This window comes from Chelonia mydas, chromosome 14 (genome assembly GCF_015237465.2).
Source record: "Chelonia mydas isolate rCheMyd1 chromosome 14, rCheMyd1.pri.v2, whole genome shotgun sequence".
Classification (NCBI taxonomy): Eukaryota; Metazoa; Chordata; order Testudines; family Cheloniidae; genus Chelonia; species Chelonia mydas.
The window spans coordinates 29,138,231-29,152,053 of NC_051254.2; the positions used below are offsets into that span (position 1 = coordinate 29,138,231).

Sequence of the window (13,823 nt, forward strand, 5' to 3'; positions counted from 1 at the left end):
CCGGAGAATCAGGGGGCGGGAGGAGGGGTGGGATAGAAGGAAAATGGTGCGGTGGGGGGCAGTGAGAAGGGGAGAAAGTGGGGAGGGTGAGACTTGGGGGGCTGGAGGGAGAATGGCGGTGCAAGCGGAGACTGGCTGGGGAATGGGGAGAGAGGCTAGTGATAAAGGAGAGCGATCGTCAGAGATACAATGGGCGCTCCCCCACCGCATCGTGCGGGGGGGCTGCCCTACCCATCAGCCAGCTGGGGATTTTGTTTTCAGAGGAAATGGTCACGCTGGCGGGGGGAGTAGGGGACTAACCCCTAAGGGCTCCAAAGTTACAAGGCAAATAGCCCCACAGAACTGGCCCCCAACAGACACACTCTTTCACTATTTTCTTAAGCCAGACTCACGATTTCTGGTCTCTGGCTCCTGACTGGGACCGTCTGGGGTGGCAGGATGGACCAGGGCCCCTCTTGGATTTCTGAGCAGGATTCAGGGCTCAGAGTCACCGCCAGAACAGCAGGGGTAGATCCGAGTGAGCTAATGAGATCAGCCTGGGACTGCTGGAGGAGAGTGGGGTACTCAGTCGTCAGCTGCTGCCACCAGAGGGAGAAGAGGCTAGTGTCTGCCTCTCTCTGGCCTGAAGAAGTGATGTTGACTGTTCTCCAGCATATAATGTTTATTTATGTTTCTGATATTTCTGTTCTTTACTATAGATTCAACCAATTCAACTGAATTTAGTCTTACTGGCCTGTAATTGCCAGGATTGCCTCTGGAGATTACGTTAGGTATCGTCCAGTCTTCTGGTACAGATGCTGATTTTAGCAAACTATTACATACCACAGTTAGTAGTTCTGCCATTTCATATTTAATACAGTGTTACTGAAGCTGTGTCAGTCCCAGGATACAAGTCCCAGATACAAGGTGGGTCAGATAATATCTTTTATTGGACCAGTTTCACCTTGAATGGTCTCCTGAAATATGTGTTACCTACTAATGCTAAACAATCTGTTCCATTTTGTATTTAGCTATGACACTCTGAGTACATTTCCCAGACCTGAAGAAGAGCTCTGTGTAGCTCAAATGAGTATCTCTTTCCCCAGCAGAAGTTGGTCCAGTAAATATATTACCTTGCCTACCTTGTCTCTCTCAAGACATCTAGACAGACTTATGTGTAATTCTGGGGAGGAGCCGGTGGTGGTGGTACATGTAGGTACCAATTACATAGGGAAGGATAGGAAAAAGGTCCTGGATGCCAAATTCAGGCTGCTAGGTAAGAGATTGAAGTCCAGGACTTCCATAGTAGCGTTCTCTGAAATGCTTCCAGTTCCATGCACAGGGCCAGTTAGACAGGTAGAACTGCAGGGTCTCAATACGTGGATGAGACAATGGTGTAGGGAGGAGGGGTTTAGATTTATTAGGAAGTGGGCGACCTTTTGGGAAAGGGGGAACCTATACAGGAAGGATGGGCTCCACCTAAACCAAAATGGAACCAGATTGCTGGCACTTACAATTAAAAAGGTCATAGAGCAGTTTTTAAACCAAGAGCTGGGGGAAAGCTGACAGGTGCGGAGGAGCACGTGGTTCAGACAGAGACATCACTTAGGGGAGGATCTATAAATGGAGATTCCCTATGTCCTAGTAAGGAGGAGAGGATGGAAGATGATACAATATTGGGAAGGATCTGATGAGAAACAGTCAAATGAAAAAAAAGTCCCATTCAATTACACCACATCATGGCAGACAGCTAGAAAGTGACAATTATTTTAAGTGTTTATATGCAAACGCTAGAAGTCTCAATAATAAGATGGGTGAACTTGAGTGTCTGGTATTAAATGAGGATATTGATATAGTAGGTATCACAGAAACTTGGTGGAATGAGGATAATCAATGGGACACAGTAATACCAGGGTACAAAATATATCGGAAGATCAGAACAGGTTGTACTAGTGGGGCAGTGGCATTATATGTGAAAGAAAGCGTAGAATCGAATGAAGTAAAAATCTTAAATGAACCAAACTGTGCCATAGAATCTAGTTATTCCATGCTTGAACAACAAGAATATAGCAGGAGGGACCACCTGACCAGGATGGCGATAGTGACTGTGAAATGCTCAGGGAGATAAGAGAGGTTATAAACATAAAAAACTCAATTATAATGACAGGTTTCAGAGTAGCAGCCGTGTTAGTGTGTATTCGCAAAAAGAAAAGGAGTACTTGTGGTACCTTAGAGACTAACAAATTTATTTGAGCATAAGCTTTCGTGAGCTACAGCTCACTTCATCGGCTGCAATAATAATGGGGGATTTCAACTATCCCCATATTGACTGGGTACATGTCACCTCAGGATGGGATTCAGAGATAAAGTTTCTTGACACCTTAAATAACTAATTCTTGGAGCAGCTAGTCCTGGAACCCACAAGAGGAGAGGCAATTCTTGATGCAGTCGTCAGTGGAGCAGAGGAGCTGGTCCAAGAGGTGAATATAGCTATACCTCTTTTTAATAGTGACCATAATATAATTAAATTTAACATCTCTGTGCTGGGGAAAACATCACAAGCAGCCCAACATGATAGCATTTAATTTCAAAAAGGGGAACTATACAAAAAATGAGGAAGTTAGTTAAACAGAAATAAAAGATACGTGCCACAAGTCAAATCTCTGAAAGCTGCATTGAAACCCTTTAAAAAACACCATAATAGAGGCTCAACTTAAATGCATCCCAAATTTAAAAGACACAATAAAAAGTGCCACCATGGCTAAACAACAAAGTAAAAGAAGAAGTGAGAGGCAAAAAGACATCCTTTAAAAAGTGGAAGTTAAATCCTATTGAGGAAAATAGAAAGGAGTATGAACTCTGGCAAATGAAGTGTAAAAATATAATTAGGAAGGCCAAAAAAGAATACACAGGGTCAGGTAGAGAGGAGGAAAGGTCTGAAAAACCCACTGGGACTTGCTCAGGCTAAGGCCTGATTTATGAACAGGCCCATTGGGAGGTGAACATTCCCCCATTTCTAAAACAGGAACATCCCTCCCTCCCACCAGACAGGGCTGGGAAAACAGACCAGAGTTCCCCACCAAGAGTCTAGGCAGAGACTGCGGGGGAATACAAAGGAAAGGTGCTGGGATTCCTGTCCCTGTCCCCTACCCAGAGCTCTGCTTCCCACATCAGCCTGTGCCTCGTAGGTTTGTGGTAAATTAGAAGACTCTGCCCTCCTCTGTCTGCTGGGAGGGACACGGAGCTCTCACTTTCTTGCCAACTTTCTGGCTGCTCTAGCAGAATCTCACCCCCATCCTGCTCAGTCTGTTCCTCCTCCCCCCCAGTGAGCTAGCTTGCTTTCTTCCTTCCTTCCCATGAATAGTGGGATTGTGACTGTGGCAGCAGGTGCTGAGTAGGGAACATTTGTTGTTTCAGATGCCGGTGACTTTCGAGGATGTGGCTGTGTATTTCACCAAGGGGCAGGGGGCCCTGCTGGACCCCAGTCAGAGAGCCCTGTACAGGGAAGTCATGGAGGAGAATTACGAGAATGTGACCTCACTGGGTAAGGCTTTCCTCGCCTCTCTGTTACTAGAAGCCATGGGGTCTTGCATTTCCAAATCTGTCAGGTACATCTTTGGTGAGATAGACTGGAGGTGAACAAACCCTATAATCCACAGCTGCTATGTGAGAGAGACTTTCAATGAGATAGGGATGTCAAAACCTAATGGACATTCTATCTCATCCCTACCCCTCCAGCTTTCAAGGGGGCAGAAGTCATATATTGTTTTGTCTGTATTATTTCTCTGGCACATACAGAATCCCTGTGTGACTGGTTCCTCCCGGGGTGCCACCTGGAACTGGGGTACCACTGAGCCCTCTGACCCACAAGGCCTGGGCTCCCTCTCACACTGTGCTACTGTGACAAGTTGTAGACCCACTCCTGGTCCCACACTTCCACCAGGGCATCCACACAGGCAGGGACACACCCCGCTGCAGTTACATGCAGGTTCTCTGTCCAGCCCCTGCATGAACCAACAACAGAAATGCTACAACCAGGATAACTCCCAGCTCCCCAGACATGCACCCCCTCTGGACTATGAACCCAAAATTATACCATATTGTGCTGCACAGGGAATTGTACAACATAAGGTCACAGAGTTCGCCTCCCCGCTCAGTGTGGGGAGGAAATGCAACAAACTTGTGTTAAATCAAGCTGAGATTTTTTTCCCAAGACACTTCACTTAAAGGCACACTGGGTTTAGATTAAAACGTAAAACAAGTTTATTAACTACAAAAGATAGATTTTAAGGGATGATACGTGATAGCAAACAGATCAAAGCAGATTACCTAGCAAATAAACAAAACACAAACTAAGGTTAATATACTAAATACGTTGGATATGAACATGGGTGCCAGGTTTGTATAATTTTTGGTGGTGCCCAAGCAGAGCCGTCCCGTCCACAGGATGGACCGGGGTGATTGCCCCGCGTCCTGTGCTTTGGGAGGCCCCGTACTTCGGGGGGACGCAGGGTCCAGGGCAGCCTGGGGAGCTAGCGGGGGGCCTGGCACCAGCAGCAATGAGCATGGCCAGGCAGGTCTGCATCTGCAAGCAGGCACCCTGCCTCAGGTGCAACTCCCATTGGCCGCGGTGGCCAATAGGCTGGGAGCCTCCCAGCCAATGAGCTGCGGGGGAGGAGGAAGGCAAAGGAGGAGGTTGTAGGGAGCAGGGGAGGCAGTGGGGGAGGGGAGCTGTCTGGCACAAAGGGGGGGCTCTCTGAAGAGGGGTGACGGGGGCATGGGTCTTTAGGGGGAGCACAGGGTTGTGTGGGTCTCTGTGGGGTGGGGAGGAGTGATGGACGGAGCCACTGCAGCCTGTGTCTGCTCTGCGGGGGTGAGGTTGCTATAGCCCTGCCAGGAAACCCCCTCTGTACTCTGTATTTTATGCCAGCTCCGAGGTGCCCATTGCTGCTCCTTTCCCCCACCCCCGGCTCCATCTGTCTCTCCCTACAACCCCCCGGCTGTGTCTGTCTGACAGTGACAGACTCCTGCTGCTCTCTCTCTGCCCGGGGCTAAGAGCCACTGTCTGTGGCTCCCTCCCCCTCCCTGCTGTGGAGGTGCGGCCAGGCAGCTCTGGCGCCGCCCGCAGCAGCTCCTGTTGGCCAGGTCAGCGCTGGGGGAGGAGGGGGAACAGAGGCAGCATATGGAGCTGCCCTGCCTCTGCTGAGACTCTCTGCACAGGGGACGGGGGGAGCTTCTTGTGGGGAGGCAGGGGAGAGTGAGGTGAGAGTGCCCCATGTTGCCGATCCATGGTGAGGGGACCCCCAAAGCACAAGGCCTGGGGCCCAAACATTGGTGGAGCCGGGCCCACCATCACGAATATTGATGGAGCATGGGCACAACGAGCCCATATAACTCGTTACCTATGGATATGAATTAGCAGATTCTCACCCTAACGGATGGTACAGGCAGACTTGTAGATTCTTAAGGCACAAGCTGCATTAGCTGTACAGCTTGTGTTTCTCAGGTCTTCATACACAGGCTAGAAATCCCTTTAGCCTGGATCCAGCACTTCCCCCAGTTCAGTCTTTGTTCCTCAGGTGTTTCCAGGAGACTTCTTATATGGGGAGTGCAGAACAGATGAATTCACTCCCTGCCTTATATAGCTTTAGCATACGGTGGAAACCCTTTGTTTCAAAACTTGGTTCCCAGACTGGTTTGTGGACAAATACTGACATCCCAAGATGGAGTACAGAGACATGTGGTCTGGTCACATGTCCTTGTAGAGTTATAGCAGCCATTGCTTACTGGCTGGCCAAAATGCCCACAGGAAGGTTAAGCTATTCCATGGTCCATTGTCTTTGCTGATGGACCATCAGCCTCGCGTGGCTTCTTCATTGTTGTACCTGAAAGGCTGGCTGTGGGTGTTTTCCAGAGCAAGCCCATTTGAATTACAGATTCCTAGTCAATAATCAATATTTCAGATACAAAAATGATACATGCATACAAATTGGATATTCATACTCAGCAAATCATAACTTTTCCAATGACATCTTACATGACCCATCTTGCAAAAAAGGAATATTAATTACGCTATAATTATATCATAATAATATCACTATGAAGAATATGCGGTGCAGTGTCACACCCTCTTCACCTCCTTTCTTGGGACTAGCTCCAGCGATGAGGAGGGGTCTGGGCACTGCAGGTTTAGAAATAGACAGGGGGTTAACTCTAGACCTGCGTGTGTGTCAGCAAGGCCCGCATAGTGCACAGATCCTGCAAACTCCTATTGAGGGTGTAACAATTCCTCTCACCTCCCCAGACATTTGCCTCTCCCAAGGGGGTTCAATGACCATGTTCCTGTCCTCTTGGATTCCATGTTCCCCCAGCACAGCACAGGCACAGGTTCAACTCCAGGAATGTCCTTCGTGATAAATACTCTCCCTATCCTCCATGCACCCTGATCTTGTCTCTTTTCACCCCCTGAGCAGGATTTCCCATTCCCAAACCTGACCTGATCACCCGGCTGGAACGATGGGAAGAGCCGTGGGTACCCGATCTCCAGACCTGCCAGGAAAGGGAGATTCTGAGAGATACCCACATAGGTAAGGAGTTGGTGAAACTGACACAGAAACCATCTGGCGATTGAGGAAAAATATTGAGAATCCCAAAAATGTGGTGTCAGCGAACACATCAGTTCTGCCTCATCTCATCCAGGTCAGGGCTGTACTCAATATATATCATTCATGGCTTTCCACCCGTCCTGCTAGCTGCAGGCATTTCCTTCCCTGTGAGTGTTTGCATGGGATGTGGAGGCAGAATCCAATTGTTCAGTCTTTGAAAATTTATTGTGTTGGATTTTCCCTTTGTGCTATACCTCTTTCTCCCCACCATAGACAATGACTCCTGCCCAGATTGTCTCTCTTTCTCCCAGCAGGTGATGAGCAAGAGAGTGAGAAAGAGGAGGAGAATCAACATCAGGAATTTCCTGGGAAAGTGGAACCACAGGGGACCTTTGGGAGAAGAGCTGAAGGGAATTTCTCGCAATGCTTGGAACAAGGAAAAGCCTCTGGAAATCAGCACTGGTCAGAGAGGCTATTCAGAAACCAGCCTACCAAGAAAGTGGCTGAATCTATTAAATATGTGGGAGGATGCAAGGATCCTGAGGAAACCACAGCCCAGCAGACAAATCACAAGAAAGAGAGACCCAATCAGTGCTTCAAATGTGGGAAACAATTCATTCTGAGATCACACCTTCTTACACATCAGACAATCCATATGGGAGGGAAACCCCATAAATGCTTTGAGTGTGGGAAGAGCTTTAGCCACAGCTCATACCTCACTGCACATTGGAGGACCCACACTGGAGAGAGACCCTATATATGCTTGGACTGTGGGAAAAGCTTCAGTAACAGCTCAAACCTCACTAAACATCGGAGAATCCACACAGGAGAAAGACCATATAAATGCCCAGACTGTGGGAAATGTTTCATTCAGAAGTCAAGCCTTGTTACACATCAGACAACCCACACTGGAGAAAGACCCCATAGGTGCTTAGACTGTGGGAAAAGCTTTAGCCACAGCTCATACCTCATTAGACACTGGGGGACCCACCTGGGAGAGAGACCCTATAAATGTCTCGAGTGTGGGAAAAGTTTCATTCGGAGCTCGCACCTTAGTAGACATCAGAGAATTCATACTGGAGATAAACTTCATCAATGCCTCCACTGTAGGAAAAGTTTCATTGAGAGACCAAACCTTATTAGACATCAGGTAATCCACACAGGAGAGAGCCCCCATAGGTGCTTGGAGTGTGGGAAAAGTTTCACACAGAGATCAGCTCTTGTTACACATCAAGCAATCCACACAGGAGAGAGACCTCATAAGTGCTTGGACTGTGGGAAAAGTTTCATTCAGAGAACAAACCTTATTTCACATCAGACAATACACACAGGAGAGAAACCGCATAAATGCTTGGATTGTGGGAAAAGTTTTGCTTACAATTCAGGCCTTATTGTGCATCAGAGAATCCACACAGCAGAGAAGCCCTATAAATGTTTGGACTGTGGAAAAAGTTTCAGTCACAAATCAAATCTTACTAAACATCAGAGAATCCACATGGGAGAAAGGCCATATAAATGCCTGGACTGTGGGAAATGTTTCATTCAGAAATCAAGCCTTGTTATACATCAGACAACCCACACTGGAGAGAGACCCCATAAGTGCTTGGTCTGTGGGAAAAACTTTAGCCACAGCTCATACCTCACTAGACATTGGAGGACCCACACGGAGGAGAGACCCTATAAATGCCTTGAGTGTGGGAAAAGTTTCATTCAGAGCTCACACCTTATTAGACACCAGAAAATTCATACTGGAGATAAACCTGATAAATGCCTCCACTGTGGGAAACGTTTCACTGAGAGAACAAACCTTATTAGACATCAGGCAATCCACACAGGAGAGAGCCCCCATAAATGCTTGGAGTGTGGGAAAAGTTTCAATCAGCGATCAAACCTTATTATACATCAAAGAATCCACACAGGCTATAACCTTCATAAATGCCTTGACTGTGGGAAAAGCTTCAATATGAGCTCAGAGCTTACTAAACATCAGAGAATCCACAAGCGTGAGACCCTAGAAATAGCTTGACTGTGGGAAAAGATTCAATCTGAGTTCACACATCAGTGAACCACACAACAGAGAGACCTTGAAAGTGGGGGAAGCTTCCATTGATTGCTCCCATAGTATCAGGCATCAGCAAATTCACACAGGGAAGAAACCTCTAAGACGTTCCCAGGGTGGAAAATGCTCCAAGTGTAGATAACACCATATTAGACTGGTCTAACCAAACCCAAGGCAGAGGATGGGAAGCCCCAATCAGCCCCATCTCCCTGCTGCAGTCTTGGTTGCTGAGCGAATGGGCCACAGGTGGGGGAAGGAAGAGAGAAAAACTTCCCCAGCTGCTCCCTCGGCCTGGCTGAAGTTTCCCCCTCTCCCATCCTTTCCAGATGGGATCCCCCTTCCATGGAGATTAAGAGAAGGACACTTGGGCTTGGCCCCACCTTCTGTCTAGACACCTTTCCCACCCCCACATCTTCCACCAGCCCCTGGGCTGGGCTACTCCAATTACCTTGAGCTGTTCCCTGGAACGGGGGTGTCCAGAAAGGCTGGTAACTCCTTCCCTCCCCAAATCCCCCAGGGCACTGGGATCTGTGGGATCAAATATTGAGGGACCAGGAGGATCGTTTTGTGCAAGGAACTGGGGATTAAATGTTTGAAGCTTCTGGAACTAGGAAGCAGAGCAAGCTGGGTGCTGGGGCTATCGAATGTTTGAGGATCATGGGTTAAGAGAGGGAGAACACAGGGGATGGATTTCCACAGGGCTTTTTGTAGGAGGCCCAGAGATCCCACCTCTGCCCCCACAGCATCAGCCTCTGAGGTTCTCTTTATGTTAGGAAATGTGGTCGGGATTAGCCAGCGCATCTCCGTGACCCTCCATCAGATTCCTAGTAATAAACTGACCCTGAGCATCTTATCCCCCTGTTAGCAGAGTGATGGCCAGTCCCTGAGTTCCCCTTTTGGGGCCAGATTGTCTCATTCTCAGAAATTCTCACATTAGTTCAGGCCGAGGTGAACACCATTTATTGTTTGTACATTTTCTACCTTATGGACCAGAATTAACTAGATGTTAAAAAATTGGAGCAGTGACAGTAAATGTTGTTCTAGCTTCTGTGCTATTCGAGGGTGATGGGGTGAGTTGCAGGGATTCCCTCCTTCCCTCATCACTATCACACTCCACCCTTGGCACAGTAACTCTGTCCAAGCAATAGAGAGTTTTGTCCTCTCCCCATTCTACCCCTCCATCTCCCAAAGGGTCACTTCCACAGTGGCCTTGGCTCTCCATGCTTAGGAATCACAGTTTGATTTCTATGATCCTAAATCAGACTCCTGAAGGCTGGAGAAGAAAGTGTCACAGACCTGGGAGTGGGCAGGGAAATCCCAGTGACCCTCAAAGCACAGTTTGACCTGTCCAGTCTTATAGCCCTGTTTCCATCTATTGATAAAATTGCTTCTGGGCTTTTTCTAGGCTAATCCAGATCATTTGTAGATGGGAAGTTTGGGTGGGTTTTTTTTGTCTTTCTTTTAGCATAATGATGCTATAACTTTTGTAACTAATACACACAAATAATGAGGCAGGAAGTAAAGCAGGTTTAGCCACTTCAGAAGAACATGGGTACATTTATTTTCCTGATTTTGAGTCTTAAAAGATTCTCTGAGATTTCAGTTTATGAATGTGAAAGTGTTTTATAGCCCAACATGTATTGTGGGTTTTTCTTTCTTTGTGAAGGCCGTTTGGTCACATACTTAAATATTAGTTTAATTTGACATGATGTAGCTCAGATTTGTTGAAGACTTCATGAGACAAATTATCATTGCCAGAAAAGCCTTTTTAAAAAAATTATTATTTTAACCTGTCTAACCCTTTGTCATGAGATCTTTTGTGTGTTGGAACAATGACAATGATCTATATCTCTCAGCACAAACACTGAAGGTGAGAGCAAGATTGACAGACTGAAACAGGGAAAGAAGTTATTCCCTGATCCCTGCAGTGATGTGAGAAACAGTCAGGAGGGGGAGAAGGTGGGAGGATCAGAGCTAGGAAGCTGCTGGGTTTGCTCTTCAGAGCCAGACAACTGAGGCTGAGAACTGTGAACTCCCTGCATCAGAGCCAGAGAGAGACAAGAATAGGTCTATGAGTGTCGTGTGAAGCTGCCCCTGAACTCTAAAGGGTCATGAATGACACCACACAAAGAATGATGGGGGCAGGAGGACAGTCTCTCTCGATTGCTGAAATGATGAAGTTGGGTGCAGGCAAGAAGTGAGCTGGGGATGTCAACAGACCTGGCCAGCCTTGAAGCCAGGCTGACCCCAATCATTATGGCCAGAGAGATATGAGGAGCCCTAAACCTGGCTGGTCATCTGTTAGGATGTCGATATTCAGGCCTGTCTGTAAAGGCCTATACTCTAAGAATTTAGGTGTATTCTTATCACTTAGCTAGTTACAGAGGTATAAAAGAAAGAATCAAAATCACTGTCTCCTGGTGTAAGGGCCTTCTCTCACTGTGACAGTCTGAGGCCCTGTTCTTAGGCTAAGGCCTTTGGGTAAGCAGCAGAGGCAGCCATAAGCTGGGAAGCGAACGGTCACCTCACATTCCAGATTAGTCACACTGAAATAAGGCAATCTGGGGCTGTTACAAAGGTGATCTGATCTATCACCTCCAGAGAAAAGGAAGAGCCTAGAGGATGTAAAAGGAAGTTCAGTTTGATAGTTTTCTGTTAGTTAAGAACTCACTTCACAATAGACACAGCTGGGAAACCCTTATGTCTTTATAGATGTAGTTGTGAAATCTTCACTTCTGTATTGTTTTGTCATTTGTCACTTTGCTATTGTTTATTTGCATGGTCTCTGTCTGCTTCTGTAATTGTTTCTGTCTGCTGTATAATTAATTTTGCTGGGTGTAAACTAATTAAGGTGGTAGGATATAATTGGTTAAATAATCATGTTACAGTATGTTAGGATTGGTTAGTTAAATTTCAGTAAAATGATTGGTTAAGGTATAGCGAAGCAGAACTCAAGTTTTACTATATAGTCTGCAGTCAATCAGGAAGTAAGGGGGGGGAATGGGAACAGAATGGGGGTGGGGAAATTGGAATCATGTTTTGCTAAGGGGGAGGAAATTGGAATCGTGTTTTGCTAAAGGGGAGAATGGGAACAGGGACACAGGCAAGGTTCTGTGGTGTCAGAGTTGGGAAAGGGGACGCTAAGGAAGGAAATTGGAATCATTGCTTGCTGGAAGTTCACCCCAATAAACATCAAATTGTTTGCACCTTTGGACTTCGGGTATTGTTGCTCTCTGTTCATGTGAGCAGGACCAGGGAAGTGAGTGGGTGAAGGAATAAGCCCCTAACATCATCCATCCCCACTGAATCTACTGCAGTGTCCTGTGTTGGGACAAGAGAGGCTGTCTCTGCCCCACTCACCCCACCCTGCATCCCTCCAACCTCAGCTTTTTGGGTTTCCTGCTTTCGGATTGTTTGCTTTTGTGACTGGGTCCCCGCATCTCTCATGGCTTCTTTGCACTTTTCTACCAGTTTGTAAATGTTGCTGTTGCTGGTGCATGAGGGAGTTGGGTGCAGCAATGTGCTGGGCTGGGACTGAAATGTGCTGAGCTGGGCTGCGGGTGGGGAAGGGAGTCTGTCTTTGTTCCTCCTTTGAAATAATAAAGTAGAATTTTGTTTCTCCCACTCTCAGTGTCCTTTGTTTTGCATTAAATGGCTACCAACTCCAGAGTTAGGTTAAAGTTAAAAACAATACAAACATGGTGTGGGATGGAAATGCACAGTGAGGTCACTCATACAACCTCATACCTGCCCTGTCATAGGCTAGTCAAACTTCCCTTTGAGCTAAAACTAGCTGAAATCTTGTCCCCCTCTCCCTGACCCCAGCACAAATCAGTAGTAGTATGACTGGGTTCACAGAGTCGTTCTCTCCCTCATTCTGGTGTAAACCAGAAGTAATCCCATTGGAACCCCTTAAACTGTCTACAACAGTGTGAAGTTGTTATGAGAGGAGAGTCAGACCACTGGCCTCTAAGCGTGTTAGCAGGAAATATACAGAGAGAGAGAGAGTCTGATCTCTGGAATGGATTTCAGCTCAAGATCCCTGTTGTCATAACCTTACCCTCTGCCTCATTCTAGCTCAAGCCCATTGAAATCAATGGGGCCTTTGGCAGTAGTACTGTGAAATACGTGTAAAATGTTGCAGGATTGGTAATTTAGATCCCTAGGCTGGGGAGTTTCTCTCTGCTGATACTTGGCCTATTTCTCATACCACAACTTTCCCCATTTCATTCTTGTCTGACTACACAGTAATTGGACCTATTGATACCAGGATTATTTTTAATACAGTAGCAGCTAGAGGCTACACCCAAGAGTAAGGCCCTATTGTGCTCGGTATTGTATTCTGCATACACATCATGAGAGACAGCTCCTAAGGGAAAGAGCTTCAAATCTAAATATACAAAACAGACAAAGTAATGATTCTGTAGCTGTCAGGAGCAACTCCATGATTAAGGCCATGCATTTAAAGCAGGTTTCCAGCTTCCGATATATGTGAAAAAAAGATTTTTCTTCACCCAAATTATAGCACTTACACTGAGAGTACAGAACACTTAGCCACTGGGAATGAGAAAAATGGGCTTCCCTAGCTTCAGTTATCTGTGTATGAGAGAGCTTGGAGGACTCCTCTCTATACAGCCTCTTGGTTCATCTCTATGACCCTGGAGGACTCACATTTACACAGTCTCCTGCAGAGACAACGTACCTGCTGAATCTGGGGCAGGGGGGCAAAATGTAAAGTGGGAGGGCACGTGACCACCCCACGTATTGCCTCCGGGAGGAATGTTCCAACCCCACCTCCCTGGGCCAGGGCATCCAAGCCCGCTGGCTCCTGTGGGCTGGGAAGCACTTGCCTCCATGCTGGCGGGGGCTCACAACAACACAGTTTCTCCCTGGAGCTCTTCGGCACTCATGGTCGCCTCAGCAGGGGAGGCATGGGATACAGGTGTGACACAGTACCCCATATTCATCATAGTGGTATCATTAGGATATGATTATGACATGATGCATCTTGTACAAAATGTGTCGTGAGGTGTCTATGGAAACGTTATGATTTGCTGAATATGATTATTCTGTTTGTCTGCACGTACCATTTTGTATCTGAAGTTATTAATATTAACTATGTGTCTGTATTTCAAATGTGCTTACTCTGGATAACACCCACAACTAGCCTTTCGGGTACA

General features: G+C 46.8%; 1 protein-coding gene across 9 annotated transcripts in view; it reads left to right on the top strand.

The window, feature by feature from the left end:
• LOC102942727 (zinc finger protein 501-like) overlaps positions 1-12,262 on the top strand; it is a 38,753-nt gene extending 26,491 nt beyond the window's left edge. For 3 of the 9 annotated variants that reach the window (XM_043528711.1, XM_043528715.1, XM_037913263.2), the window contains 3 exons: positions 3,397-3,523; positions 6,453-6,566; positions 6,896-12,262. In XM_043528711.1, coding sequence (XP_043384646.1) covers positions 3,397-3,523; positions 6,453-6,566; positions 6,896-8,610 — 1,956 coding nt within the window. In that variant the 3' untranslated portion in view covers positions 8,611-12,262. Of the gene's footprint in view, positions 1-138; positions 789-2,343; positions 2,460-3,396; positions 3,524-6,452; positions 6,567-6,895 lie in introns of those variants that run through there. The other 6 variants (XM_043528713.1, XM_027817656.3, XM_043528714.1 and 3 more) reach the window with 5 other exon arrangements.
• The last annotated feature ends 1,561 nt before the right edge of the window (positions 12,263-13,823 follow it).